The sequence below is a fragment of the Pristiophorus japonicus genome, chromosome 3 (assembly GCF_044704955.1).
Source record: "Pristiophorus japonicus isolate sPriJap1 chromosome 3, sPriJap1.hap1, whole genome shotgun sequence".
Taxonomy (NCBI): Eukaryota; Metazoa; Chordata; class Chondrichthyes; family Pristiophoridae; genus Pristiophorus; species Pristiophorus japonicus.
In genome coordinates, this window is record NC_091979.1 from 107,367,843 (window position 1) to 107,395,092 (window position 27,250).

At 43.0% G+C, this 27,250-nt stretch overlaps 1 protein-coding gene across 1 annotated transcript in view; it reads left to right on the top strand.

Annotated features, from left to right (window-relative positions):
- The window catches only part of kalrna (kalirin RhoGEF kinase a), a 989,478-nt gene extending 971,142 nt beyond the window's left edge, over nt 1–18,336 (top strand). Inside the window, exons 59-61 of the mRNA XM_070875649.1 lie at nt 4,725–4,925; nt 5,508–5,646; nt 15,212–18,336. Of these exons, the coding sequence (XP_070731750.1) occupies nt 4,725–4,925; nt 5,508–5,646; nt 15,212–15,757 (886 nt within the window). The 3' untranslated portion in view covers nt 15,758–18,336. The remainder of the gene's footprint in view (nt 1–4,724; nt 4,926–5,507; nt 5,647–15,211) is intronic.
- The last annotated feature ends 8,914 nt before the right edge of the window (nt 18,337–27,250 follow it).

Here is a 27,250-nt window from a genome sequence, read left to right on the forward strand (position 1 = left end):
TTAGCCAAGGAGCACTGAGGCTGATTTGTCGTGCTCCAGCTAAGATCAGCTAGCTCAGGAAAGACCAAGAACAAACCTGAGATCTTCTGGTCTGTAGAGCTTAGAGTTACATTAGGTTGTGCCTTTATCCACGAGGCTCTCAGACAGCATTTTTACAGCAGAAACCTTTTGGGGCCTCAGACATTGCAACCTCTCTTTGCAGCAGTTTCTTATCAGTGTAAGAAATGTTATGCTCTTTGCAGCAGTTTCTTATCAGTGTAAGAAATGTTATGCTGATAAGAAGCTGCTCTCTTCTCAAAAAGCTGTTGAGGCTATAGCAGTCAATTGAAAAATTCAAAACTGAGATAGATACATTATTGTTCGGTAAACATATTAAGGGATTTGGAGAAAGGGCAGGGTAACTGGAGTTAAGGTACAAATCAGCCGTGATCTAATTGAATGGCAGAACAGGCTCGAGGGGCTGAATGGCCTACTCCTGTTCCTATTATGAGATATTTAGTTGTATAAATCAGTTTGGATTTTTTTATTTGAATGGAGATTTATGTAATATTTGTTTTTGTATCTGTCCTATCTGAAGTCTCATTCAGGAGTTTTCTGATTGTTCGGTGTTATTACTGTTTATGATTGGTGCTTATAGTATTATTTCTTCCTGAAAACATTTTCATCTGTGTCTTCAGGCTATGTTTGTTTTCTAAATAAGAGAGCTGTGTGTTTTTCAAAACAAAGAGCCTTTGTGTGTAATTAATATATGCGTGTGTGCGTGTACGTGTGTGCGGGCACTTGCATGCAAGCGAGTGAGTCTGATTGAGTAAAAGACAGACCAATGATTACACATCTGTTGTAACTTTTGTTTTGTGCTCTATGAACTTTATGTATGAAGTTTAAAGAGACACAAAGAGCTGATTTTAAAGTAGTGCCCGTCGCGGGTACAGAGTTGGCAGAGCAGCTGTGTTGCCCGCCTGTTGGTGCCAGTGTGAAGCCCAAGCCTCATTAGCATGTTACCAGTGAGCTGCGGGCCCAAAGTGGGTGCCCCACTGCAGCATTCCAGTTCTGGGAGTTTGGGAAATCAGCTGGCTCCCACACTGAGACAGCTGGCAGGTTGGCCCTGGATGGGGAGACAATCCAGGGGCCGGCAGTAGGCCAGATTTTTATTGGGGGGGTCCAGAAGGAACATTCTTGTTTCTCATGGCTCCAACAAAATGTTTTTTTTTTCATTTCCTGGGCCGTTCTGTGTGCAGCCACCAATGGCCCCTTTAAGGACTGCTGGTTAGGCCAACTGACATCTGGTACAACTGGGCAGAGTGGACATGGCGCAGATTCCACCCATTTATACCTGAAAATTACAATTGGAGTACTCCAACTGTTTCAGGCCCACCTGAAAATTGTATCAAGCAGGCCCTGAGTGTTAATGGGCGGCTGAGGCTCTCCCCCCGCCCCTGTCCCTCCAGCCCCCAGATGTTCAGTAGCTGGCTGACGGGTTTTCAAGCAAGAAACGGACATTCACCAGTTGAAAATTACACACAGGATGTTTTTCCTCATTGTAATTCATTAGTTACTTTTTGAAGGAAGCAGCTTCTAACTATCTCATTTGATTATCTGTGTTATTTTGGCAGTTAGAAAATGCACCCATTCAAATTCCTAATAGCTGTCACACAGAGAGACAGAGAGAGCAAGAGAAAGTGGCTTTCCTCATTTCATTTGTTTTATCAAACAAGAACCAACTGAATTGTATTTAGAAAGCTCTAATTACTACCTATGTTCTTTTGATAGTTCGCAATTAGATTTGGTGACATATTCTTGTACTGTAGCTGTGAGATAGAAAAAGACAGACAGAAGCAGGCACATAAATACGCACCCAGGAACCAATTCATAAAATACCAAATTCAGTATTTATGGAGATTATTTAGAAAGTCATAAATCAGTTGCTGGCCGTGGGACATCCCAACATTCAGCCCCAGCCCCCACCCCCACACCAGGGCAGGACTCCACCAACGGGGAAGGTGGCTCAACCGTGGCTAATAAGGGAAATTAAGAATAGTGTTAAATCCAAGGAAGAGGCATATAAATTGGCCAGAAAAAGCAACAAACCTGAGGACTGGGAGAAATTTAGAATTCAGCAGAGGAGGAAAAAGGGTTTAATTAAGAGGGGGAAAATTGAGTACGAGAAGAAGCTTGCCGGGAACATAAAAACTGACTGCAAAAGCTTCTATAGATATGTGAAGAGAAAAAGATTAGTGAAGACAAACATAGGTCCCTTGCAGTTGGATTCAGGTGAATTTATAATGGGGAACAAAGAAATGGCAGACCAATTGAACAAATACTTTGGTTCTGTCTTCACGATGGAAGACACAAATAACCTTCTGGAAATACTAGGGGACCGAGGGTCTAGTGAGAAAGAGGAACTGAAGGATATCCTTATTAGGCGGGAAATTGTGTTAGGGAAATTGATGAGATTGAAGGCCGATAAATCCCCGGGGCCTGATAGTCTGCATCCTAGAGTACTTAGGGAAGTGGCCCTAGAAATAGTGGATGCATTGGTGATCATTTTCCAATAGTCTATCGACTCTGGATCAGTTCCTATGGACTGGAGGATAGCTAATGTAACACCACTTTTTTAAAAGGGAGGGAGAGAGAAAGCGAGTAATTATAGCCTGACATCAGTCGTGGGGAAAATGTTAGAATCAATTATTAAGGATGAAATACCAGTGCATTTGGAAAGCAGTGATAGGATCGGTCCAAGTCAGCATAGATTTATGAAGGGGAAATCATGCTTGACAAATCTTCTGGAATTTTTTGAGGATGTAACTAGTAGAGTGGACAAAGGGAGAACCAGTGGATGTGGTGTATTTGGACTTTCAAAAGGTCCCACACAAGAGATTAGTATGCAAAATCAAAGCACATGGTATTGGGGGTAATATACTGACGTGGATAGAGAACTGGTTGGCAGACAGGAAGCAGAGAGTCGAGAGAAACAGGTCCTTTTCAGAATGGCAGGCAGTGACTGGTGGAGTCCCACAGGGCTCAGTGCTGGGACCCCAGCTCTTTACAATATACATCAATGATTTGGATGAAGGAATTGAGTGTAATATCTCCAAGTTTGCAGATGACACTTAACTGGGTGGCGGTGTGAGATGTGAGGGCGACGCTAGGAGGCTGCAGGGTGACTTGGACAGGTTAGGTGAGTGGGCAAATGCATGGCAGATACAGTATAATGTGGATAAATGTGAGGTTATCCACTTTGGGGACAAAAATGCGAAGACAGAATATTATCTGAATGGTGGCAGATTAGGAAAGAGGGAGGTGCAATGAGACTTGGATGTCATGGTTCATCAGTCATTGAAAGTTGGCATGCAGGTACAGCAGGCAGTGAAGAAGGCAAATGGTATGTTGGCCTTCATAGCTAGGGGATTTGAGTATAGGAGCAGGGAGGTCTTACTGCAGTTGTACAGGGCCTTGTGAGGCCTCACCTGGAATATTGTGTTCAGTTTTCAACTTCTAATCTGAGGAAGGACGTTCTTGGTATTGAGGGAGTGCAGCGAAGGTTCACCAGACTGATTCCAGGGATGGCAGGACTGACATATGAGGAGAGACTGGATCAACTGGGCCTTTATACATTGAAGTTTAGAAGGATGAGAGGGGATCTCATAGAAACATATAAGATTCTGACGGGACGGGACAGGTTAGAGGCGGGTAGAATGTTCCCAATGTTGGGGAAGTCCAGAACCAGGGGACACAGTCTTAGGATAAGGGGAAGGCCATTTAGGACTGAGATGAGGAGAAACTTCTTCACTCAGAGAGTTGTTAACCTGTGGAATTCCCTGCCACAGAGAGTTGTTGATGCCAGTTCATTGGATATATTCAAGAGGGAGTTAGACATGGCCCTTACGGCTGAGGGGATCAAGGGGTATGGAGGGAAAGCAGGAAAGGGGTACTGAGGTGAATGATCAGCCATGATCTTATTGAATGGTGCTGCAGGCTCGAAGGGCCGAATGGCCTACTCCTGCACCTATTTTCTATATTTCTATGAGTCAAATCTCACATTCTACTCGAGCTGTCCCAAACTCCAGCCCCGTCCTATCCCACAATGATCCCAGATCAAAAGACCTTTCCCCAGGCTCCCAAACTCCAGTAGCCTCACAGCAGTACTATCAGACCCATTTCTATCAAAGCCCGAGACTGCCCCGACTGCAGGTCCATCCCATTCCCCTCCCCAGTATTGTTAAATGTTGCACGCTATCTTGCTGAGCACTTTTATTTTTAAAACTGGTAAAGGATACCAATTAAATAAATAGGTAAAGAAATACATGTAAAGTAAAGGCCACCCATTTACAATTTTTAGAACTGTGGAATGTGATCCTCAAAGTGCCAGCAAAACACTCAAGGATTGCTATTCAATTTGGATAGAATATGAATTATTCAGTGAATCAGTGGCCCTATTGTTACATTCCATATGGTATAAACGCCCATTACTATTAAACAGTGTATCTTCCAACTCACCATCAGCAGCGCCATGGGATATTTGTTAGTTTTCACAACAAATATATAAACCAAGTGTTAAGTGTACATTCCTGAACCAACAAGTAAGAATTACTGAACCTATTCGCAGTCTGTTGTAGTGAAAATGTTCCAACAATTTGCAAGATGCAAGACTTCAAAAGACCTGGGATCTCATTCCTGTTATTGATCTTATCTACTTGTGTTTTGAATACTGTTCTATATTACAGGGGTCGGTTCTCTGTGGTGAAGAAATGTATACAGAAAGCAACCAAAAGAGAAGTAGCTGTCAAGTTCATCAGCAAGAAAATGAAGAAGAAAGACCAAGTAGCACATGAGGCAGCTATCTTACTAAATCTACAACATCCACAATTTCCTGCAATATGTGATACATACGAGTTTCCTACTGTCTATATCTTAGTTCTCGAACTGTAAGTATCCATTTTGTATCCTCTAAACCATCAGCATTTGTTGGATAAAATATTATTTGCATTAACAATATGGTATTAATTTGCATCTTTACTTTGGCCAGCCTAGTTATTCATGTAAATTAGTTTTCCACCAAAGGGTGTTACTAGTCGAGTGTTGCAAGGATCAGTGCTTGGGCCTCAGCTATTTACAATCTAATAAAATGGGTCTATATTCTCTGGAGTTTAGAAGAATGAGAGGTGATCTCATTGAAACGTATAACATTCTGAGAGGCTGTTTACCTTGCCTGGAGAGTCTGGAACTAGCGGCCATAGTCTCAGGATAAGGGGTCAGCCATTTAGGACTCTGATGAGGAGAAATTTCTTTACTCAGAGGGTAGTCAACCTTTTGAATTCCCTACCCCAGATGGTTGTGGATGCCTAGTCGATGAGATTTATAGTTTTTTGGGCACTAAATATGAAATAATTGTAATTTGTTTCAGTCGAAATCACCCGTTAATTTTCCCTCCTCCTCACCTCTTGTTATGATTAAAAATGTACTTTTAATATTAGGGCATTCTAAATACTCCTGTTCTTGTCTCAAAGCTTGGATAATGGTCGCTTGCTTGAATTTCTGGTAAATCAAGGGGAACATTTGGAGGAAAAGGTAGCCTTCTACATCCGGGATACCTTGGAGGCTCTCCAGTATCTACACAATTGCAGGGTTGCTCACTTGGATTTGAAGGTATGATTTTACCTAAATTAAGAAACGATTCAATATAGGATTCTTATTCTTCCATTATAAATTTATATTTTCTCAAATGTTGTATCATAAAACTTTTATGTTTAAATTTAGTGGCCAAATGAACATCAGAAGGTTGTCTTTTCTCACTTTGTTTGGGTAATGCAAAATTAAGCAAATTATTAGAATGATGTTAGACAAACTAGTTCCTCAATTCCAGCAACACAGTAAACAATAAACACCAGTCTGAAGACCTAGCTTATTGTACAATGTGTTTAGTAACTTTTTGCTTTTTTTTTCCAATTCTCTCCTGTTTTTCTGTCAAAGACATTAATTCCTTGCATGTGCATGGTTCTATATTCACCAACATCCCTTTGAGATGAGACAATGAGTATCTGTAGGAAATTTGACAATCTAGGGCATTACAACTGAGCCTGATTATGGGGCAGTAATCTTCAATATAGCTTGCAGCTACTGTCGTTAAATTACAGGACTAGTAATCCAGAGGCCTACACTAATAATCTGGAGACAAAAGCAAAATACTGTGGATGCTGAAATCTAAAATAAAAACAGAAAACGCTGGAAATCTCAGCGGGTCAGACAACATCTGTTGAGAGAAACAAAGTTAACATTTCAGGTCGCTGACCCTTCGTCAGAACTGGCAAATGTTCAAAAGAACAGATTCTTAAGGAGCACTAAAAGGGAGAGGGGAGCAAATAACAAAAGGGAAGGTCTGAGATAGAGTGGAAGACAGAAGAGATTTGAGAGACAAAGGGGATGATGGGCCGACTTGAGATGGTAATAGCAGAAGTTAAAAAAAGATTAGTTTAGATGGGATGTGAATGGCAGGATAATTACCAGCTGCCATGTGAAACTCAGAGAGAGAAAAAATACATAAGAGCAAAATATGGGCAGAAGTTATGGTCTGAAATTGTTGAACTCAATGTTGAGTCCAGAAGGCTGTAAAGTGCCTAAAAGAAGTGCTAAGATGAGGTGCTGTTCCTCGAGCTTGCGTTGAGCCTCATTGGAACAGTGCAGGAGTCTGAGGATGGAGAGGTCAAAGTGGGAGTGGAGCAGAGAATTAAAGTGACAGGTGACCGGAAGCTCGGGGGTCACGCTTACAGACTGAACAGAAACATTCCGCAAAGTGGTCACCCAATCTGCGTCTCTCCAATGCAGAGGGGACCACATTCGCTGCACACAATGTGGCGAGAGAACCAACATGAGGGAAAAATCTACTTGACCTTTTCCTCACCAATCTACAGAACTCACGGGGTTGGGGGTAATATATTAGCATGGATAGAGGATTGGCTAACTAACAGAAAACAGAGAATCGGGATAAATGGGTCATTTTCCAGTTGGCAAACAGTGACTAGTGGGGTGCCACAGGGATCGGTGCTGGGGCCTCAACTATTTACAATCTATATTAATGACTCGGATGAAGGAACCAAGTGTAATGTAGCGAAGTTTGCTGATGATACAAAGATGGGCGGGAAAGCAAGTTGTGAGGAGGACATAAAAAATCTGCAAAGCGATATAGACAGGCTGAGTGAGTGGGCAACATTTGGCAGATGGAGTATAATGTGGGAAAGTGTGAGGTTATCCATTTTGGTAGAAAAAATAAAAAAGCTAATTATTATTTAAATGGAGAGAGATTACAAAATGCTGCAGTACCAAGGGACCTAGGGGTCCTTGTGCATGAAACACAAAAAGTTAGTATGCAGGCACAGCTCAAAGTTCCAATGCTCACCGATTTGGACCGTCACTCTTATGCTTTATAAAAAAAAAATGGTGGGCAACTAAACTGCCTGTTGTCGGCCACCCAGCTCTGTACAGAGTTCCCTTGCCATCATCATCATAGGCAGTCCCTCAAATCGAGGATGACTTGCTTCCACATCAAGAAGTTCACAGGTGTTTCAATGAAAGACCTAAAATTCCAGGTCCCGAACTAAATCTTGAAGGGTGGAAGATGCCTGTGCGTGTATTTTTTTAACATGGGGTGGCCGTTGCACACCAGCCACCACACGGGCTTGACAGAGCTAAGTCTTGGTCCAGTAGCAAGGATTACCCAAGACGACTGGAGACCAGCTCTGCTGCACGGAACTAGTGCGCACACATATCGCAGTGTGGGCTGGCCCTTGGGCACTTGCCTTTCCTGGGCCCCGAACTCGCGCCTCTCCTGCCTCCACTACCTGGCTGCTATGTGGTGTCCAACTAAAGGAAAGTGAATTAAATAAATATTCTAAACACTTGTGAATAGGCAGCATTGCAGCTTTCCCCCCCCCCTCTAAGGACACTTCCAGTCATAAGGGACAGTATCCCATCTGTGACTTGGGCCACATACTTTCACCTTGGCAACGTTCCCCGGCTTCACCTCTGCCTCACTCCCAGCCGTGACGAAACCCTTACGAGCACTCTCGCCTCTGAGTCAAAAGGTTGTGGGTTCAAGTCCCACTCCAGGGACTTGATCGCAGAAAATCTAGGATGATACTCCAGTGCAGTGCTGATGGAATGCTGCACTGTTAGAGGTGCCGTCTTTTAGATGAGATGTTAAACCGAGGTACCGTCTGCTCTCTCTTGTGGGCGTAAAAGATCCCATGGCACCATTTTGAAGAAGAGCAGGGGAGTTATCCCCAATGTCCGCCAATATTTATCCCTCAATCAACATCACAAAAACAGATTATCTGGTCATTATCACATTGCTGTATGTGGGTGCTTGTTTTTTACGCAAATTGGCTGCTGCATTTCCCACATTACAACAGTGACTACAATTTAAAAAGTACTTCATTGGCTGTAAAGTGACTTGAGACGTCCGGCGGTCATGAAAGGCATCCATATAAATGTAAGTCTTTCTTTCTTTACAGCATTAATCAGGAAGGCAAATGGAATGTTGGCCTTTATTGCAAGGGGGATGGAGTATAAAAGCAGGGAAGTCCTGCTACAACTGTACAGGGTATTGGTGAGACCACTAGAGTACTGTGTACAGTTTTGGTCTCCTTATTTAAGGAAGGATATACTTGCATTGGAGGCAGTTCAGAGAAGGTCCACTAGGTTGATTCCTGAGATGAGGGGGCTGACTTATGAAGAAAGGTTGAGCAGGTTGGGCCAATACTCATTGGAGTTTAGAAGAATGAGGGGTGATCTTATTGAAACATATAAGATACTGAGGGGGCTAGACAAGGTAGATGTAGAGAAGATGTTTCAACTCGTGGGGGAATATAGACCTAGTTTCAGAATAAGGAGTCGCCTGTTTAGAACTGAGATGAGGAGGAATTTCTTCTCAGTGGGTTGTAAACCTGTGGAATTCTCTGCCCTAGAGAGCTGTGGAGGCTGGGTCATTGAATAGATTTAAGGTGAAGATAGACAGATTTTTGAATGATAAGGGAGTGAAAGGTTATGGGGAGCGGGCAGGGAAGTGGAGCTGAGCCCAAGATCAGATCAGCCATGATCTTATTGAATGGCAGAGCAGGTTTGAGGGGACAAATGGCCTACTCCTGCTCCTATTTCTTATGTTCTTATGTTCTTACCTGTCGCAGATGCATCTGTCAATGACAGCATTGGTAGCAGTGATCACCACACAGTCATTGTGGAGACAAAGTCCCATCTTCACACTGAAGACACCCTCCATCCTGTTGTGTGGCACTACCACCGTGCTAAATGGGACAGATTCAGAAGAGACCGAGCAGCTCAATACTGGGCATCCATGATGCGATGTGGGCCATCAGCAGCAACAGTATTGTATTCCATCACAATCTGTAACCTCATGGTTTGGCATATCCCTCACTCTACCATTACCATCAAGCCAGAGGACCAACCCTGGTTCAATGAGGAGTGCAGAAAAGTATGCTAGGAACAGCACCAGGCGTACCTAAAAATGAGGTACCAACCTGGGGAAGCTGCAACACAGTACAGGTTGAACCTCTCAGGTCCGGGACTCTCTGGTCCGGAAACATCCGTGGTTCGGCATCCGTGGCGGAATTGCCACTTTCCTGGGCCTGGGTTTGGAGTTTACTGTTAAGCACTCCCATGATGCTCAGCATCTCACTCTGCTTCTGCTTTGTGGAATTGTGGGACTTGATGGCACAGTGAAGGGGTGTCAGACCTGAGACAGACAGAGAAATGACCAATCACCAAAATTCCCCACCTCGCCTCCCTCACACACCGATCACCAGCACTGACCTCCCTTGGTTCGGAAAATTCTCTGTTTCGGCACCGACCAGGTCCTGAGTGTGCCAGACCAGAGAGATCCAACCTGTACTACATGTATGCTAAGCAGAAGAAGCAGCATGCTATAAACAGAGCTAAGCAATCCCACAATCAACCGATCAGATCAAAGCTCTGCAGGCCTTCCACATTCAGTCGTGAATGGTGGTAGACAATTAAGCAACAACCAGGAGGAGGAGGCTTCATGAATATCCCCATCCTCAATGATGGCGGAGCCCAGCACGCGAGTGCAAAAGACACATCGGCCTCCTCCTGAGGTCCCCACCATCACAGAAGCCAGTCTTCAGCCAATTTGATTCATTGATGTCAAGAAACGGCTGAGCACAAAAGCTATGAGACCCGACAACAGCCCGGCTGTTGTGCTGAAGACTTATGCTCCAGAACTAGCCATGCCTCTAGCAAAGCTCTTCTAGTACAGCTACAACACCGGCTTCTATCTGACAATGTGGAAAACTGCCCAGGTATGACCCATCCACAAAAAGCAGGACAAATCCAATCCAGCCAATTACCGCCCCATCAGTCTACTCTCAATCATCAGCAAAGTGATGGAAGGTGTTGTTGACAGTGCTATCAAGCGACACTTACTCACCAATAACCTGCTCACCGATGCCCAGTTTGGGTTCCGCCAGGACCACTCGGTTCCAGACCTCATTACAGCCTTGGTCCCAACATGGACAAAAGAGCTGAATTCCAGAGGTGAGGTGAGAGTGAATGCCCTTAACATCAAGGCAACATTTGACCGAGTGTGGCACCATGGAGCCCTAGTAAAATTAAAGGCAATGGGAATCAGGGGGAAAACTCTCCACTGGCTGGAGTCATACCCAGCACAAAGGAAGATGGTTGTGGTTTTGGAGGTCAATCATCCGAGCCCCAGGACATTGCTGCAGGAGTTCTTCAGGGCAGTGTCCTAAGCCCAACCATTTTCAACTGCTTCATCAATGACCTTCCCTCCATCATAAGGTCAGAAATGGGGATATTCAATGATGATTGCACAGTGTTCATCCATTTGCAACTCCTCAGATAATGAAGCAGTCCATGCCTGCATGCAGCAAGACCTGGAAGACATTCAGGCTTGAGCTGATAAGTGGCAAATAATACTCGCGGCACAAACGTGCCAGGCAACGTCTATCTCCAACAAGCGAGAGTCGACCTCCCCTTGATATTCAACGACATTACCATCGTTGAATCCTGCACTATCAACATCCTGGGGGTCACCATTGACCAGAAACTTGAGTGGACCAGCCACATAAATACTGTGGCAGTAAGAGCGGGTCAGAGGCAAGGTATTTTGCAGTGAGTGTCTCACCTCCTGACTCCCCAAAGTCTTTCCACCAGCTACAAGGCACAAGTCAGGAGTGTGATGGGATGCTATACACTTGCTATTCAAGAAGCTCAACACCATCCAGGACAAAGCAGCCCGCTTGATTGGCATCCCATCCACCACCTTCAACATTCACTCACTCCACCACCGCACACCATGGCTGTAGTGTGTACCATCTACATGATGCACTGCAGCAACGCACCACGGCTTCTTCGGCAGCACCTCCCAAACCCGTGACCTCTACGACCTAGAAGGACAAGGGCAGCAAGTGCATGGGAACATCAGTACCTGCAAGTTCCCTTCCAAGTTACACACCATCCTGATCTGGAAATATATCACTGTTCCTTCTTTGGCGCTGGGTCAAAATCCTGGAACTCCCTCCCTAACAGCACTGTGGGAGTACCTTCACCACAAGGACTGCAGCAGTTCAAGAAGGCGACTCACCACCACCTTCTCAAGGGCAATTAGGGATGGGCAATTAATGCTGACCTTGCCATTGATGCCCACATCCCAGAACGAATAAAAAAATATATCATTCCCACTCATGTGAAACATCTCAGAACACTTTACAAAGGGGATGGGAGGATACCTAGCAGGAAACAGAAGAAATGTGGAAAAACAGAAGGTATGGCTGTAAATAATTTTTTAAAGAGGCTATTGAAGGAACAGAGAGAGGTAGCAAAGCAAAGTGGTTTTGGGAGAGTGCTCCAAAGGGCAGTGGCATAGTGGCTGAAAGATGGTGGGTTAGAGGAAGCAGTAATCCAAAGTCAGAGGAGCAGAGAGTGTGAGTAGAAACCTAGAGCTTGTGAAGATTGCTGAGCTAAGATGGAGGGTGACCATGAAGAGATTTGAAAACCTGCACGAGGAGTGAGACATGGGTGTGCTGGGGATTAGAGCTGACAATGGGGCTGTGGATGTGTATGCCAATGCTGATGCTCTATTACTCTGACCCTGAATTCCCTGCAGTACCTATCTTCTGTAAGAGGTGATCTCCGCCCCAGCCAGAAATGGATCCAGCTCTCGCTTGAAGGAATGCAGCGAATTAGCAGCCACTGCACAAAATGGCAGCCTGATCCACTCTTCTCTGGGAAATGAACCACCTCCTGATATCTAACCTAGATCTGGCCTATGTAAATTTGTGACCCCTAACCTATCTAATTGGTGATTTGCTAGGAACTTTTGCAGATTACTATAAAATGGCCACCTCGGCCTGGGGACTTTCCTTCCTTGTGTAGATTTCACGGCTTTGATTCTGCAACTATGGTGCCCCAATACTTTTGTGCTCCTTCTGCAATTTTTAGCTCCTCGCCAGACACTTTGGCTACAGCCAAAGGTTTATGAGCCATACAGTAACAAGGTTACTTCTTTTTAAGGATTCTCTCCCTTCCATTTAATTACCTAAAACATTTGGTATTGTAATGCAAATATTTCTCCTACCACACAGAGCCTGTCTGCTTTTACTCCTTTCTCGTGCTTATCTAGCTTCCTCTTAAATACATCTTTGCTATTCGCCTCAATCACTCCATGATAGCGAATTCCACATTCTCACCACTGGGTAGATTCTCCTGAATTCCTTCTTGGATTTATTAATGACCCTTGCATTTGGTCCCTACTTTTGGACCCCACACCCCTCTCCCTGACCCACCCCACCAGAAGTGGAAACATTGTCTCTACATCTACACGAGAGAACCCTTACATAATTATAAAGACCCAGACTTTATGCTCCTGATAGTTGTAACCTCTCTGTTCTAGTTCGGTGATTGGAGCGTGGACAGATACAGCAGGAGCGGCGAGATCGAGATGAAGGAGCGGCGAGAGACTGTGGGGGGATGTGATCGGGTCCCAGGGGAGGCGTGAGTTCGGGGCTAGGGGCCCAGGAGCAGTACGGACCAGCCCACACTGCGATATGTGTGCGCACTAGGTCCGTGCAGCAGAGCAGGTCTCCGGTCGTCTTGATTAATCCTTGCCACTGGACCAAGACCTAGCTCTGTTAATCCCGTGTGGTGGCTGGTGTGCAACGGCCACCACACGTTAAAAAAATCCACGCACAGGCATCTTCCACCCTTCAGGATGTAGTTCAGGACCTGGAATATTAGGTCCTTCATTGGAACATCTGTGAACTTAGCCTTTTTTGGCGTGGAAGCAAGTCATCCTCGTTTCAAGGGACTGCCTATGATGATGATGATGATCTCTCCTGTAACCCCATTCCTCCAAGTTCCATTTATATTCCTCCTTTTCAAATACTTACCCCTTTCTCTTTTAAATATTCTAATCTCTGACTGAATAACCATTTGTGGTGAAGCAGCCAATGGTATAATAGCCCTCAGTTCAAAAACCTTCCTTCTCCTTTCCCCTCATTTCATACAGTGAGAATCCTAGGTCTCCATACCCTTGTTCCCCATTCAGCCACCACAATCTTTAACTATTTACCCACAACAAAGCCCCCAGGTTTCACTCACCCCTTTATTGGCTGCTCCTCTCTCAGTGCTGCTCCAACTCACCATGTTGCTCCTGACTCTGCAAAAATTGCTGGGCCCCACCCTCACCACATTCCCCAGTCTCCCTCTCTTCCCCATCAACCAAGCCCCAATCACCCAACCCTCAATCTCTCTCTCCCCTTGACCGAGTTCCAATCACCCCAACCACCAGACTCCCTCTCTCCCCTGCCCAAACTCCATTCTCCTGACCCATATTCCCCAGTCTTCCTCCCTTCCCAAGCCCGCATTCCCTAGTTTCCCTCTCACCCCAGTTTCTTCTCTCCCTGTACCCCCATCGCTGACTCCAGGTCCGCTGACACTCTCTCCTCATCCCGAGCCCCAATCCCCCGACCACCCCAGTCTAGACTTGACTACTCCAATGCACTCCTGCCTGGCCTCCCACATTCAACCCTACGTAAACTTGAGGTGATTCAAAAGTCGGCATCCCATATCCTAACTCGCCCATCACCCATGTGCTCGCTGACCTACATTGGTTCCCATTAAGCAACGTCTTGATTTCAAAATTCTCATCCTCGTCTACAAGTCCCGCCATAGCCTCGCCCCTCCCTTCAGCCTCACAACCCCCCCCGAGATGTCTGTGCTCCTCAAATTCTGACCTCTTGAGCATTTCTGATTATAACTGCTCAACCATTGGTGGCCGTGCCTTCAGCTGCCTCGGCCCCAAGGTCTCGAACTCCCTCCCTAAACCTCTCCGCCTCTCTACCTCTCTTTCCTCCTTTAAGACGCTCCTTAAAGCTTACTTCTTTGACCAAGCATCTGCTGTAATTTATTCATTATGAGGCTCAATGTCAAATTTATTTGTTTTGTCATATAACACCCCTGTGAAGCTCCTTGGGACATTTTACTACGTTAAAGGTGCTATATAAATACAAGTTGTTGTTGTTGTCCCCATTCGTCTACTCTCCCAACCCCAAACCGCTGCCCTCTAGTTTCTGTTCACCCTCATCCGACCTGTCCTCATTCTGTCTCTCTCCCTCTCTAGACTCCTGACTCTTTCTCCACCAGCTGGTCCGCTTTCCAGTCACTGACATCGTGGAAAAGGGGGGAACTGATATTGCGGCAGGAAATTTGTAGGGCAAAATTCTCCTGGGCTGTTAGCAGCATTGGCCAGGAGAATCATGTCCCATTCTGGGAGACTCCCAAGCAAGCTGAGAGGGTTGGCAACACTAGTGGATTGGAATTTTGACAATAGAGGACAGACGCTGGAACTTTCCTGCAGAGAATGAAGAAAATCCTTGAGATGCCTTTAGATAAAGAGAAATCTGCTCGATGGCATTGATTGACTGCGGTCCAGGAGGTGGCTGTCCACTCATATACAGCTGGGGAATAGGGTGTCCTATGAGAAGACCTAAAAAAAAGGTTATTTCTGCAGTGAGAGGAAATTGTAGATTATTGGACCTTAAGCTCCATATCAGTGATAAATGGAGTGGGCTTGAAGTCAATAATTTGGATTCGCACAGGCCTAAGTAAACAATGCATGTGGCACTGTTTCAGCTTTATTAATAAATATTTTCCTTTCTAACAGCCAGAAAATCTGTTGATTGATCTTCACACACCTGTGCCACGTGTCAAGCTTATCGATTTGGGTGATGCTGTTCAAATCACAACTTATTATTATGTACATCAGTTGTTGGGAAATCCTGAATTTGCAGCTCCTGAAGTAATTCAAGGAACACCGGTTTCACTAAGTACAGACATCTGGAGTCTCGGGGTTCTCACTTATGTGATGCTAAGTGGGGTATCCCCCTTCCTGGATGAGAGTGTTGAGGAGACCTGTATGAACATTTGTCGACGAGATTTCAGTTTCCCTGATGAATATTTTCAGGGAGTCAGCTATGTTGCCAGAGACTTCATAAGGGCCCTGCTTCAGGGAGATTTCCGCTGGAGACCCACAGCAGCCACTTGTTTACAAAATCCTTGGCTACATCCTCAGAATGACAGTTACTCCACAACCCCATTGGATACCTCACGGTTGGCTTTGTTTATTGAGCGCCGCCGACATCAAAACGATGTGCGCCCTGTCAGCAATGTAAAAGGTTTCTTACCAAGCAATCTTGGATCAAGGATGTGAAGCAACCTGTACATACTGAGTTACTAACATGCTGACTAATGTGTTGAGAGTAGTTTCACTCCACACAGCTCTGGAATAGTGGGACGGAGCACAACTTGAACAGGTCTATGTTACAATAGAATCATGTATATAGAATGTTTCTGAAGTAGTATCCTTTGAGACACATGGCAAACCAGATGAGCAAATTTCAATCTATTTACTTTAGACTGAGTGCAAATGTTTAACCCTTTGAGAAATGAATATTCTTTGAAGTTTTAAAGAGAAATGAGTTCTGTATTGCATATAACGACCGCAAAATTAAACTCCTGGAAATTTCACATGCTGAATGTTGAAAAGTAAATGCCAAGAAACTGCAGAAAATTGCAACAATAATCATATACGCTAAACAAAGTAACTTAAATCCTACCCTGGTCGATTAGGTTTAATAAAGCAATGCTGTTCCTTGAAGAGTTAGCAAGTAATCTGTGAGGTCTTATTTTAAGAATATGCACTACAGGTGAGGAATTTCACTGACACCTGTGCGTTTTGGGAAATTGTGGACGCATAATTTTCCATCCCTTAGTGGCACTGCACCCAGTCTCCCGAAATACAGGGCTGCTGATGAGGCCTCCTCTGGTAGCACACATTCGTACAATAGACCATGTGGTCTAGAAAAATATTGTCAAAAAAGTATTTTCTTTACCCAATTTTCTCCTTTCCTTGGGATCTGGGAGGCCTCTGGTACTTCGCCCATGTAGCCTCTTTTCATGTGTGAGCCGAGATGGTGAGTGCTGACAGGTTATTACAGCCAATCTTGCACTCATCAATATCCACATACATGCACTCCAATAGTAATCAAAGGATAGCAATCAAGGGCAGGAACCGTAGCTATTTCTTTTATTCTTCTCCCAGCCTCACTGGTATTAAGGTCAACTTTACCATCTTGACTTCCAACCTGGGTAATATCAGTTAACTCAGTAGCGATCATTAAACCTGGCATTTTCCTGTTCTGTGTGACCTAGTACTACACCGTGTGATGCCTTTAACTAACTGAGCTTAAAAAAAGCAAATTTTCCTTGCATTCTTCTGAAAGCTGCATTGTCATCTGGAATCAGATGTAGAGGTAGTGAAAATGATGTTCACTATATGACCCGGTTAATTTTCATAATAGTATATCATACGAGTGTGACTAGTGTGAGCAAGATTGTCCAGACTGAGTAAGAAGCTTAAAAATACTAGTCACATTTTGGTAGAATTGCATGCCTACTATACCCTAAACATACCTTTATTAACGTGCAAGAATATTTGGCTTGCAATTCTGGATTATGAAAAGCCTTATTAAAACACTGCAACATTCTTTTTATTTTCATTCAGTTTTATGAATGGGGCCAATTTTCACCTTTGCTGCACCCTGAAATGGAGTGCTAAATTAAGCAGAAATAAGGCCTATTTCCACCCTGGTGAATTTCCTGATTGGGCCTGGGCAGGTGGTTGAAACTGCCATCTGACCAGGCAAGGCCTTATTTGCCTATTAAAATAGGTTCGGGATGTCATCCACATGGTTTCTTGGCATACAGGAAATTACCTCAGCTTAAAAAAATGAAATGCTGGTAGAGGCTCTTCTTCCCAAAGGAAGGTGGGCCAGCAGACCCCAGTGACATCTTTATGATATGTAAATTGGCATGTTGCAATTCTGATCTATGGGGATGATACAATGGAGTGGCAGAAAGGGCAGCTTTCGCTGAAAGCACCTCATGCAGCTCCCAATCCACTTCAGCAGCCATCAAACAACGGGCTGGGTGCTGGGCTGCACTGTCACTTGTTCGCAGACTCATGCCTGCACTACGGTTACTATCTCCTTTACTTTCACCTGCAACTATTAATTGCGTGTCCTTTCAGGATTGAGAAAGGCTGCTAATGGGCTGAGTTGTCTTTTGAGGCTATCCAAAGGCTTTCACAATTTTTGTCCCCCTCAGTTAAATCTGATTTATTTGCAATTTTCCCCTCTCCCACCACTACCAGTGTGCTGCTAGACGCGAGTCTGCATCTGTTGACCTGCTGTGAATAATTACGCAAATGAGCCTACACCAGAGAATTAAATGTTATTAGCATTGACCTTCATACAGGATTTTCTATAGTTTTTAATCATTTAAAATTGATTTACAGCTGTAGACTGAAATCAGCCCCAATGAATTTTAATAATGGCCTGGATTTTGCAATAAGGATAACAGTGAGGCGATGAGCGGAGTAAATTGGACAGCAACTTTCGGAGTCAGTACATGCGCAGTTAAATTCAGAAATCAGGAAGTTGCTATTCGAGTTGCCCTGTTCCTTGAGAAGCTTTGCTCTAAAAGTATCTCGCCAAGAGATTCGGCATTCACATACATGGAACGGTGTGAAATTGCGGTACTTGCCCACTAAAGGTAGGGCTTATCTATTCAAGTGTAAGTGATTTTTTCACGATGTGATAACATAGAAACATAGAAAATAGGTGCAGGAGTAGGCCATTCAGCCCTTCTAGCCTGCACCGCCATTCAATGAGTTCATGGCTGAACATGCACTTCAGTACCCCCTTCCTGCTTTCTCACCATACCCCTTGATCCCCCGAGTAGTAAGGACTTCATCTAACTCCCTTTTGAATATATTTAGTGAATTGGCCTCAACTACTTTCTGTGGTAGAGAATTCCACAGGTTCACCACTCTCTGGGTGAAGAAGTTTCTCCTCATCTCGGTCCTAAATGGCTTACCCCTTATCCTTAGACTTTGACCCCTGGTTCTGGACTTCCCCAACATTGGGAACATTCTTCCTGCATCTAACCTGTCTAAACCCGTCAGAATTTTAAATGTTTCTATGAGGTCCCCTCTCATTCTTCTGAACTCCAGTGAATACAAGCCCAGTTGATCCAGTCTTTCTTGATATGTCAGTCCCACCATCCCGGGAATCAGTCTGGTGAATCTTCGCTGCACTCCCTCAATAGCAAGAATGTCCTTCCTCAAGTTAGGAGACCAAAACTGTACACAATACTCCAGGTGTGGCCTCACCAAGGCTCTGTACAACTGTAGCAACACCTCCCTGCCCCTGTACTCAAATCCCCTCGCTATGAAGGCCAACATGCCATTTGCTTTCTTAACCGCCTGCTGTACCTGCATGCCAACCTTCAATGACTGATGTACCATGACACCCAGGTCTCGTTGCACCTCCCCTTTTCCTAATCTGTCACCATTCAGATAATAGTCTGTCTCTCTGTTTTTACCACCAAAGTGGATAACCTCACATTTATCCACATTATACTTCATTTGCCATGCATTTGCCCACTCACCTAACCTATCCAAGTCACTCTGCAGCCTCATAGCATCCTCCTCGCAGCTCACGCTGCCACCCAACTTAGTGTCATCCGCAAATTTGGAGATACTACATTTAATCCCCTCGTCTAAATCATTAATGTACAGTGTAAACAGCTGGGGCCCCAGCACAGAACCTTGCAGTACCCCACTAGTCACTGCCTGCCATTCTGAAAAGTACCCATTTACTCCTACTCTTTGCTTCCTGTCTGACAACCAGTTCTCAATCCATGTCAGCACACTACCCCCAATCCCATGTGCTTTAACTTTGCACATTAATCTCTTGTGTGGAACCTTGTCGAAAGCCTTCTGAAAGTCCAAATATACCACATCAACTGGTTCTCCTTTGTCCACTTTACTGGAAACATCCTCAAAAAATTCCAGAAGGTCTGTCAAGCATGATTTCCCTTTCACAAATCTATGCTGACTTGGACCTATCATGTCACCATTTTCCAAATGCACTGCTATGACATCCTTAATAATTGATTCCATCATTTTACCCACTACAGAGGTCAGGCTGACCGGTCTATAATTCCCTGTTTTCTCTCTCCCTCCTTTTTTAAAAAGTGGGGTTACATTGGCTACCCGCCACTCGATAGGAACTGATCCAGAGTCAATGGAATGTTGGAAAGTCTTAATTACTGCCAAACAACTTATCTGGCACTGAAAATTTATTTTTAAAACTATGGAGTCTTATTCCTTCAGATTTTAATTATTGTTGGAGATTTGTTTTTTTAAATTCTTTCTCTCTTTTCCCTCTCTCTCTTAACCTTATCTCTTTCCCTCTATTTATCTTGCTTTCTGTAAATGATTTGGCACTGAATTAAATATTCTAACTGACATTTCTTGGTTTAGACTCTGCATGCCTCAGTAAGGATCGTTCAATTTGATTGGTTAAGGAGACATACCATTGCTTACCCTGTTCACATAGGTCCCAGATCCCCTGTAGAGGGTGCCGCACTGTTTGGAATCTCTAATAACCACAACTTCCAGTAAGTGTAATGAACGACGAGCGCCATTCATTCACCTCTGACAGGAAAATTTGGGGCATTATGTACAATTTTGTAATGTACAAAGATGGGTGATGGGAGTGATTCCTATAGCATTACAATGCAACATTGTGAATGGGTTCACATATGTAGTCAAGACTATTGTCTAATTTGATTTTGAATGTTTTAATGTAGCATATCAGAAGGGATATTGATGACTTGAATTTCCTTCTTTACTTAAATCACAGTTCAGAATGAATTTTCAAAATTACACATAAATATGGTGCTTATATCAACTCTGTGCATCTGCCAAAATATCTCAATTTGCCTACACTGTTATATTTGCCTAAAAAACAGTGACTACAGTTGAAAAAGCAATGTGTGAAGCACTTTTAGATGTTTCTCAGAGACATGGTATGTAAAAGTTTTTTTTCTTTTCATTTAATTACCAAGTAGATAGCAATAAAGTTCAAACCCTGATGGCTGAATTAGTTTATCCATTGAATTGCTGAACCACACAGACTAGGAAGATGCCAGGTTTAATCCTCCATCTGTGCTGAGTTGGATGATCTCACCTGGGGTGTCAGTCAAGATATAATTGATCCAAGTGCTCCTGGGTTAGAGAGGCAGAAAACACGCTTAGGGTTCCTGCCATTGATGACAATCCAGTGACTGCAAAGGCGGGATTAGGCACTGTTATGATGCTCCTATGGAGAAATAGACTTCCAACACTAAGTGAAGAATAACCCATATAGGTGAGGTACTGGGGGAACTGATACCTGTAAATCTGTTATGCAGGTACAAGTCAAAGACCTGCAGGTGGTGTGAGAGAATTATTAAAGGAAATAAATTAAAATATGCTTTGTCACATAACGGCAATTCTGCCACAAATGAAGGGCGACGGACACTCAGTTTACAACTAAACTTTGAAAAAATGGATAAGTAATGCATAGTATTTAAATCATTATGTTCGACTATTACATCTAATGCAATACTTACCTAGTTTTTTCACATGCCACCAAGACAATTCCTCCATATCTTTTATTTTAGTTGAACCAATTTTTCTTCTATTTGCATGAGCACAAATATTCCCTACCATATAATAAACTAACACCATTGATGAGAACGGTGACAGACTTCCAAGGCTGGAGACATCAGTGGTGATTCTTATGGAGATGCGGAATCAAATGTCTACATTGTAACTAGTAAACAAAGCACATGGTGAGTTGAGTAGAAAAGGTATAATCTGGGGATTTGAACTTTAAATATCATTTAGTAACTACGTCATGTTTAGGTATGCCTCAACTATAGATCAAATGAAACTACTGTCACAAAACATATATGCTTTATACAGAAAGCGAATGTGTCACAAAATCTGTAACAAGCTTGCACTTGCTACATTTACAGTAGCTACAAAATATCAAAGAAAGCAATTTAGATGGTGGGTAAAATCACTGTGTACTGAATCTTTGCAAATGATTTTTTTAGAGGTAGGTGCCTTTTAGGAATTATCATATTAGAAGAGAACAACATATACTGATAGACAGCCCCCTTAACTTGACTGTTTCAGCACTGGAGGTTTATATATCTGTAGGTTATTATGCTGGTGGACAACGGATTTTGTGGCAGAATAAGATATTTGTACAGGCGCTCAGTTTATATTCAAGTAAGATTTGAATGGTTCACATATGTGGCAGTAATAAAGACACATACCTTTAGATTATCAGGTAGAACATTCACTGTAGAAAGGAAAACCTTGATTTCAACTTCCATCCCCACCCCCCCCCCCCCCCCCCCCCCGCGCCACACCAGACACCAGGGGGCGTGGCATTCACCGGGCTATATTTTAATTGGCAGCAGCAAGGTCATCAGAGAAACCCAGCACACAGGATCAGCAGTCGCAGAAGAGGGCCGGAAAGGTAAAATATTTTAGTTTTTAACCAATTCCAGCAGGACCGGAAGTGCTCATCCAGGTCCCACAAACAATTCTTGGGCCTTCCCAGCTCCAAGCAGATTTCTACCTGGGACCTACCCCTCCCCTCTCCCCTCGCCGCCACCCCTTCCTCTCTCACCGCGCCCCCCACTCTCCCCCTCCCCCTTTGCATTGTACTATAGGTCAATCATTGGTCATAAAGTTTTAAATTTAAAATGATTTATTTTCTTTTTATACAGGGGAATGTAACTTAACAATGAAATGCTAGAGTGCAATAGAGTTCTCATGGTAAGTTGTTCATTTCAATAGTGGAACAACAATTCTAGCATAGCACAAAGGGATAATAAATTCATGTGAAAAAAATTGAAACCAGTGCACAACAACTTGTTGAAAATCCTTGCTGCTTATTTTTATTGTAAATCCATGTTTTTCTCCTTTTGTGCTGAATTCCACTTGCACAAGTTTTATCATTTCCTAGCATTGCCATATCCTCGTTTTTAGACTGAACCATCTGCCTTCTTAATTGGCTGCTCAGAAATTTCTCAAATGCCAGCTAGGTATCGAAGGTATTTTAACCTATGTGGAGACATTTAATTATTTTCAATTAATTTTCATAATCAGTAAAACAACTATCAGAACTCGAGGCATAATCCCATCATTCCACCCTCCTTGTTCTGTCCCAATCCTGTCTAATTTTAGATCTGGAAGATGGTTGTAACCAGGCTGATAATTCAAGAGGGAACACAAGTGGCATTGTGCAGCTTTGCATGATATTTGCATATCAGTATAACCAACGTTCATGATTTTCTTGATCTCCTTGGCCAACATTTTGAATCAGTCAATTGGCCTGTAATCTGATGGTGACTCTTGTGCCAGGTATCCATGCACTGAACTCGCAAACAATATTTAGTGCCCTATGCACATTTTGTCAGTAGTTGTGCCACTGCGTTTGCTGAAAATTATGGAGAAGTTTCTTATCTGTTTTTCTTACCCCTGTTGAAAGAGACTATGAGGTAATGGCCTTTGAAAAATATTAAAACAGAAATATCAGTGGTTTCCTCTTTCAGGCTGCTCCTGCAGGCGGGATGGTCAGGACAGTCTTTGCAGCAGAATATTTCATAATTACTGCTACTATTCCTCCCTAATCAATCAGCAACAGACATGATTTTAGATTTTTATTGCAGTGGGAACGAACCGCCTTGCCTGGGCATGGTACTCCAGCCAGCAGCAGCCTAGCTGAGAATAGATTAAACTTGTAGGTTTGAGCAGCACTTGAACTCATCATCTGGTTACAAATTGATTGCTAACATGCTTGACCTACCAGGTCACTGACCTATACATTTTTAAATCCTATTTCTGAACCTATCACTGAATGCAGCCTCTTTACAAAATGCATTTTTCTACCAGCAAAGCTTCTGCGTTTAGTTTTCTTTGACAATTGCCATTTTTATTGTGTTATCTCGACCTACTTAAACATCATCCATAAGTCTTCATATAACCTTTTACAAATTATGCTAAAACAATGAAATGGCCACACTGACATCAGCAGGTTTTATTATGTGCAGTATTTAATCCTGTGTATTTGTTATAACCTCTTGATGCTGGTATGTACTAAGACACGCTTTTTAATACATGTGCAAAATTACCTTTTCCCCTCATTTAAAATTAATTTTATTCATTATGCTGCACTAATAAATATTCAAAGTCAGATTTTTAATTTAAAGGTTGATTTTTTTAAAGATTATGAATAGCTATGTCATTGTTTGCAATTACCTATTTTACAAACATTTCATTAATATATATTTTCAAAGTTGACATATAATGGAGTGTGATCCCACAAATGGTTGTAGTACCTGAATAGCAAATGCACCGACTGTAAAGTCTAATTTTCACAAATGTGTGCAATGTTGTCAGAATCATTTACGAAAGTGCTGGTTATGTTAGCTGAGCTTTTTCTTCTTCGAAACTTGTTACCTTTTTCTGCTTAACATATATTTTACATTTCTGCACAAGGCAATTCTGTACAGTGTTTGTAAACTATCAGACCAAACAAAGCATTTCTAAAGCTGACTTTTGAAGCAGTAATTACTTATTTTTACATTATAGAATTTAATAAGGATACATACAGCTTTACAGCCTTAAAGTATCTCAATTTCTTGCCTCAACACTATTCCATCAGCCCTTTATTGATCATTAAGCTTTGTTGCATATTTTTAGTACTAAATGTTGTATAAAGTCTGGTGTATATATTTAATTTTTGATGATTTACAGAGATAAAATATGTTGTAATTTTTGGAAAGTGGAACAGGAACATTTTAGTAATTGCTAATGATTCTTTTTACTTGTCAAAAGCTGGCAGACTGTGTATATGCTTATATTATAAATTTGAAACTGCATGCAGCATCCTGTATCTCATATTACACTTCAAACAGGTGACACACATAATTAGAGTAATAAAAGTTAGAACATTTCATACAATGTATTGCTTTGGTTATAATATGTTAGCAACAATCAAAACAGGCCTTTACTGTTTCACATGTGCTGGCTGTTTGTTATTGAATATTTAATACGTATTAAATGCTTGGTTTCTAAATATATCTCTCTCTTTTTCATTTTGCTTAAATAATGATTCAGTTCTGGAGTGCAAGTGTGTTCTTTCATATTGAAGCTTTAGTACCAGGAAAGAATTCATATATTTCATTGACAATCTCTTGTTCTGTTTCCGTTTCTCACAGTATATGCATACATTGAATCTAATTTTACTGAATGACCGTTGTCCTGTTTGTCTTGAGCTTTCTGTATTGCAGTACAGATAGTTATTTAACTGCACAATTTGCAACTGTAAAGCAGAAATTGGGGCTTCTGCAATGGCCTGCAATCCATGAGCCATACAAATCAGGAGGGTTCCAAGTTGAATCCTGGACTGTGCTGAGTTTGATCATCTCAACCATGGCAGTGATAATGGCATTACAATTGGCTGCAGGGAAAGAAAAATGAGCTAGGGTTGCCAGCCCTGATTGTGAGTAACTGCTGGAGCGTCATGTGTAGATGCCTGCCTGTGAAGTCCAGTTTGCTGACACTTGCTGTCAAGCTTCACACATGAATAATGGACATTTCAGCAAGGTACCATAGGGCACCCACCACCCATGAAACTTGCATAGAAGTTTATGGCACAAAAGGAGGCCATTCGGCCAATCGTGCCTGTACCGGGTGAAAAAGAGCTATCTCGCCTAATCTCTCTTTCCAGCTCTTGGTCCGCAGCCTTGTAGGTTACAGCACTTCAAGTGCATATCCAAGCACTTTTTCAATGTGATGAGCATTTCTGCCTCGACCACCCCTTCACGCAGTGAGTTCCAGATTCCCACCACCCTCTGGGTGAAAAAAATTCTCCTCAACTCCCCTCTGAACCTTCTATCAATTACTTTAAATCTATGCCCCCTGGTTATTGTCCTCTCTGCTAGGGGAAATAGGTCCTTCCTATCCACTCTATCTAAGCCCCTTATAATTTTATGCACTTCAATTAAATCTCCCTTCAGTCTCTTCTGTTCCAAAGAAAGCAGTCCCAGCCGATCCAACCTTTCCTCAGAGCTAAAATTCTCCAGTCTTGGCAACATCCTCGTGAATCTCCTCTGTACCTTCTCAAGTGCAATCATATCTTTCCTGTGATGTGATGACCAGAACTGTATGCAGTACTCTAGCTGTGACCTAACTAGTATTTTATACAGTTCAAGCATAATCTCCCTGCTCTTAAATTCTATGTCTTAGCTAATAAAGGAAAGTATCCGTATGCCTTCTTAACCACCTTATCTACCTGTCCTACATGCACGCCAAGGTCCTTCTGTTCTTCGACACTTCAGCATCCTACCATTTATTGTGTCTTCCCTTGCCTTGTTACCCCTCCCCAAATGCATTACTTCACACTTCTCCAGATTGAATTCCATTTTCTACTTTTCTGCCCAGCTGACCAGTTCATCGATATCTTCCTGCCGTCTACAGCGTTCTTCCTGACTATCAATCACACGGCCAATTTTTGTATCATCTGCAAACTTCCCCAATCACGCCCCCATATTGAAGTCTAAATCATTGATATATACCACAAAAAGCATGGGACCTAGTCAATATTCCCTGTAAAAAAAATGTTGAACTGGTTGTGCAGCCCATTCAAATCTTCACGCAACCGTGGTTATTCCATTGAAAAGCCGGTGTGTGGCCTGCACAGATTATTGGGAACATTGGAACTAATACTGAGCCCTGTGGAACATCACTGGAAACAGCTTTCCAGTCACAAAAACACCCGTTAACACTTTGATTCCTGCCATTGAGCCAATTTTGGATCCAACTTGCCAGTTGCCCTTGGATCCCATGGGTTTTTACTCTTCTGCCCAGTCTGCCATGTGGGACCTTGTCCAAAGCCTTTCTAAAATCCATATAGACTACATTGAATGCGCTACCGTCATAGATCCTCCTTGTTATCTCCTCAAAAAATTCAATCAATCAAACTTTACCACAGTAAGAAAGTCAGTGACCTAAAAAATCTGCTGTGGCAGCTACTCCCACTGTGCAGCTCTGGCATTGACCTTCCCTATGTTTTCGGGGTCAGGGGAAGGGCCTCCATGAGTAGGTCTTTGGCAGTTTGGGTGCATTGAAACATAGAAACATAGAAAATAGGTGCAGGAGTAGGCCATTCGGCCCTTCGAGCCTGCACCTTCATTCAACGAGTTCATGGCTGAACATGCAACTTCAGTACCCCATTCCTGCTTTATCGCCATACCCCTTGATCCCCCTAGTAGTAAGGACTACATCTAACTCCTTTTTGAATATATTTAGTGAATTGGCCTCAACAACTTTCTGTGGTAGAGAATTCCACAGGTTCACCACTCTCTGGGTGAAGAAGTTTCTCCCCATCTCGTTCCTAAATGGCTTACCCCTTATCCTTAGGCTGTGACCCCTGGTTCTGGAATTCCTCAACATTAGGAACATTCTTCCTGCATCTAACCTGTCTAAACCCGTCAGAATTTTAAACGTTTCTATGAGATCCCCTCTCATTCGTCTGAACTCCAGTGAATACAAGCCCAGTTGATCCAGTCTTTCTTGATATGTCAGTCCCGCCATCCCGGGAATCAGTCTGGTGATGATAGATTGAGTAGACTGGGTCTTACCTTATGATGATAGATTGTGTAGACTGGGTCTTTACTCGTTGGAGTTCAGAAGGATGAGGGGTGATCTTATAGAAACATTTCAAATAATGAA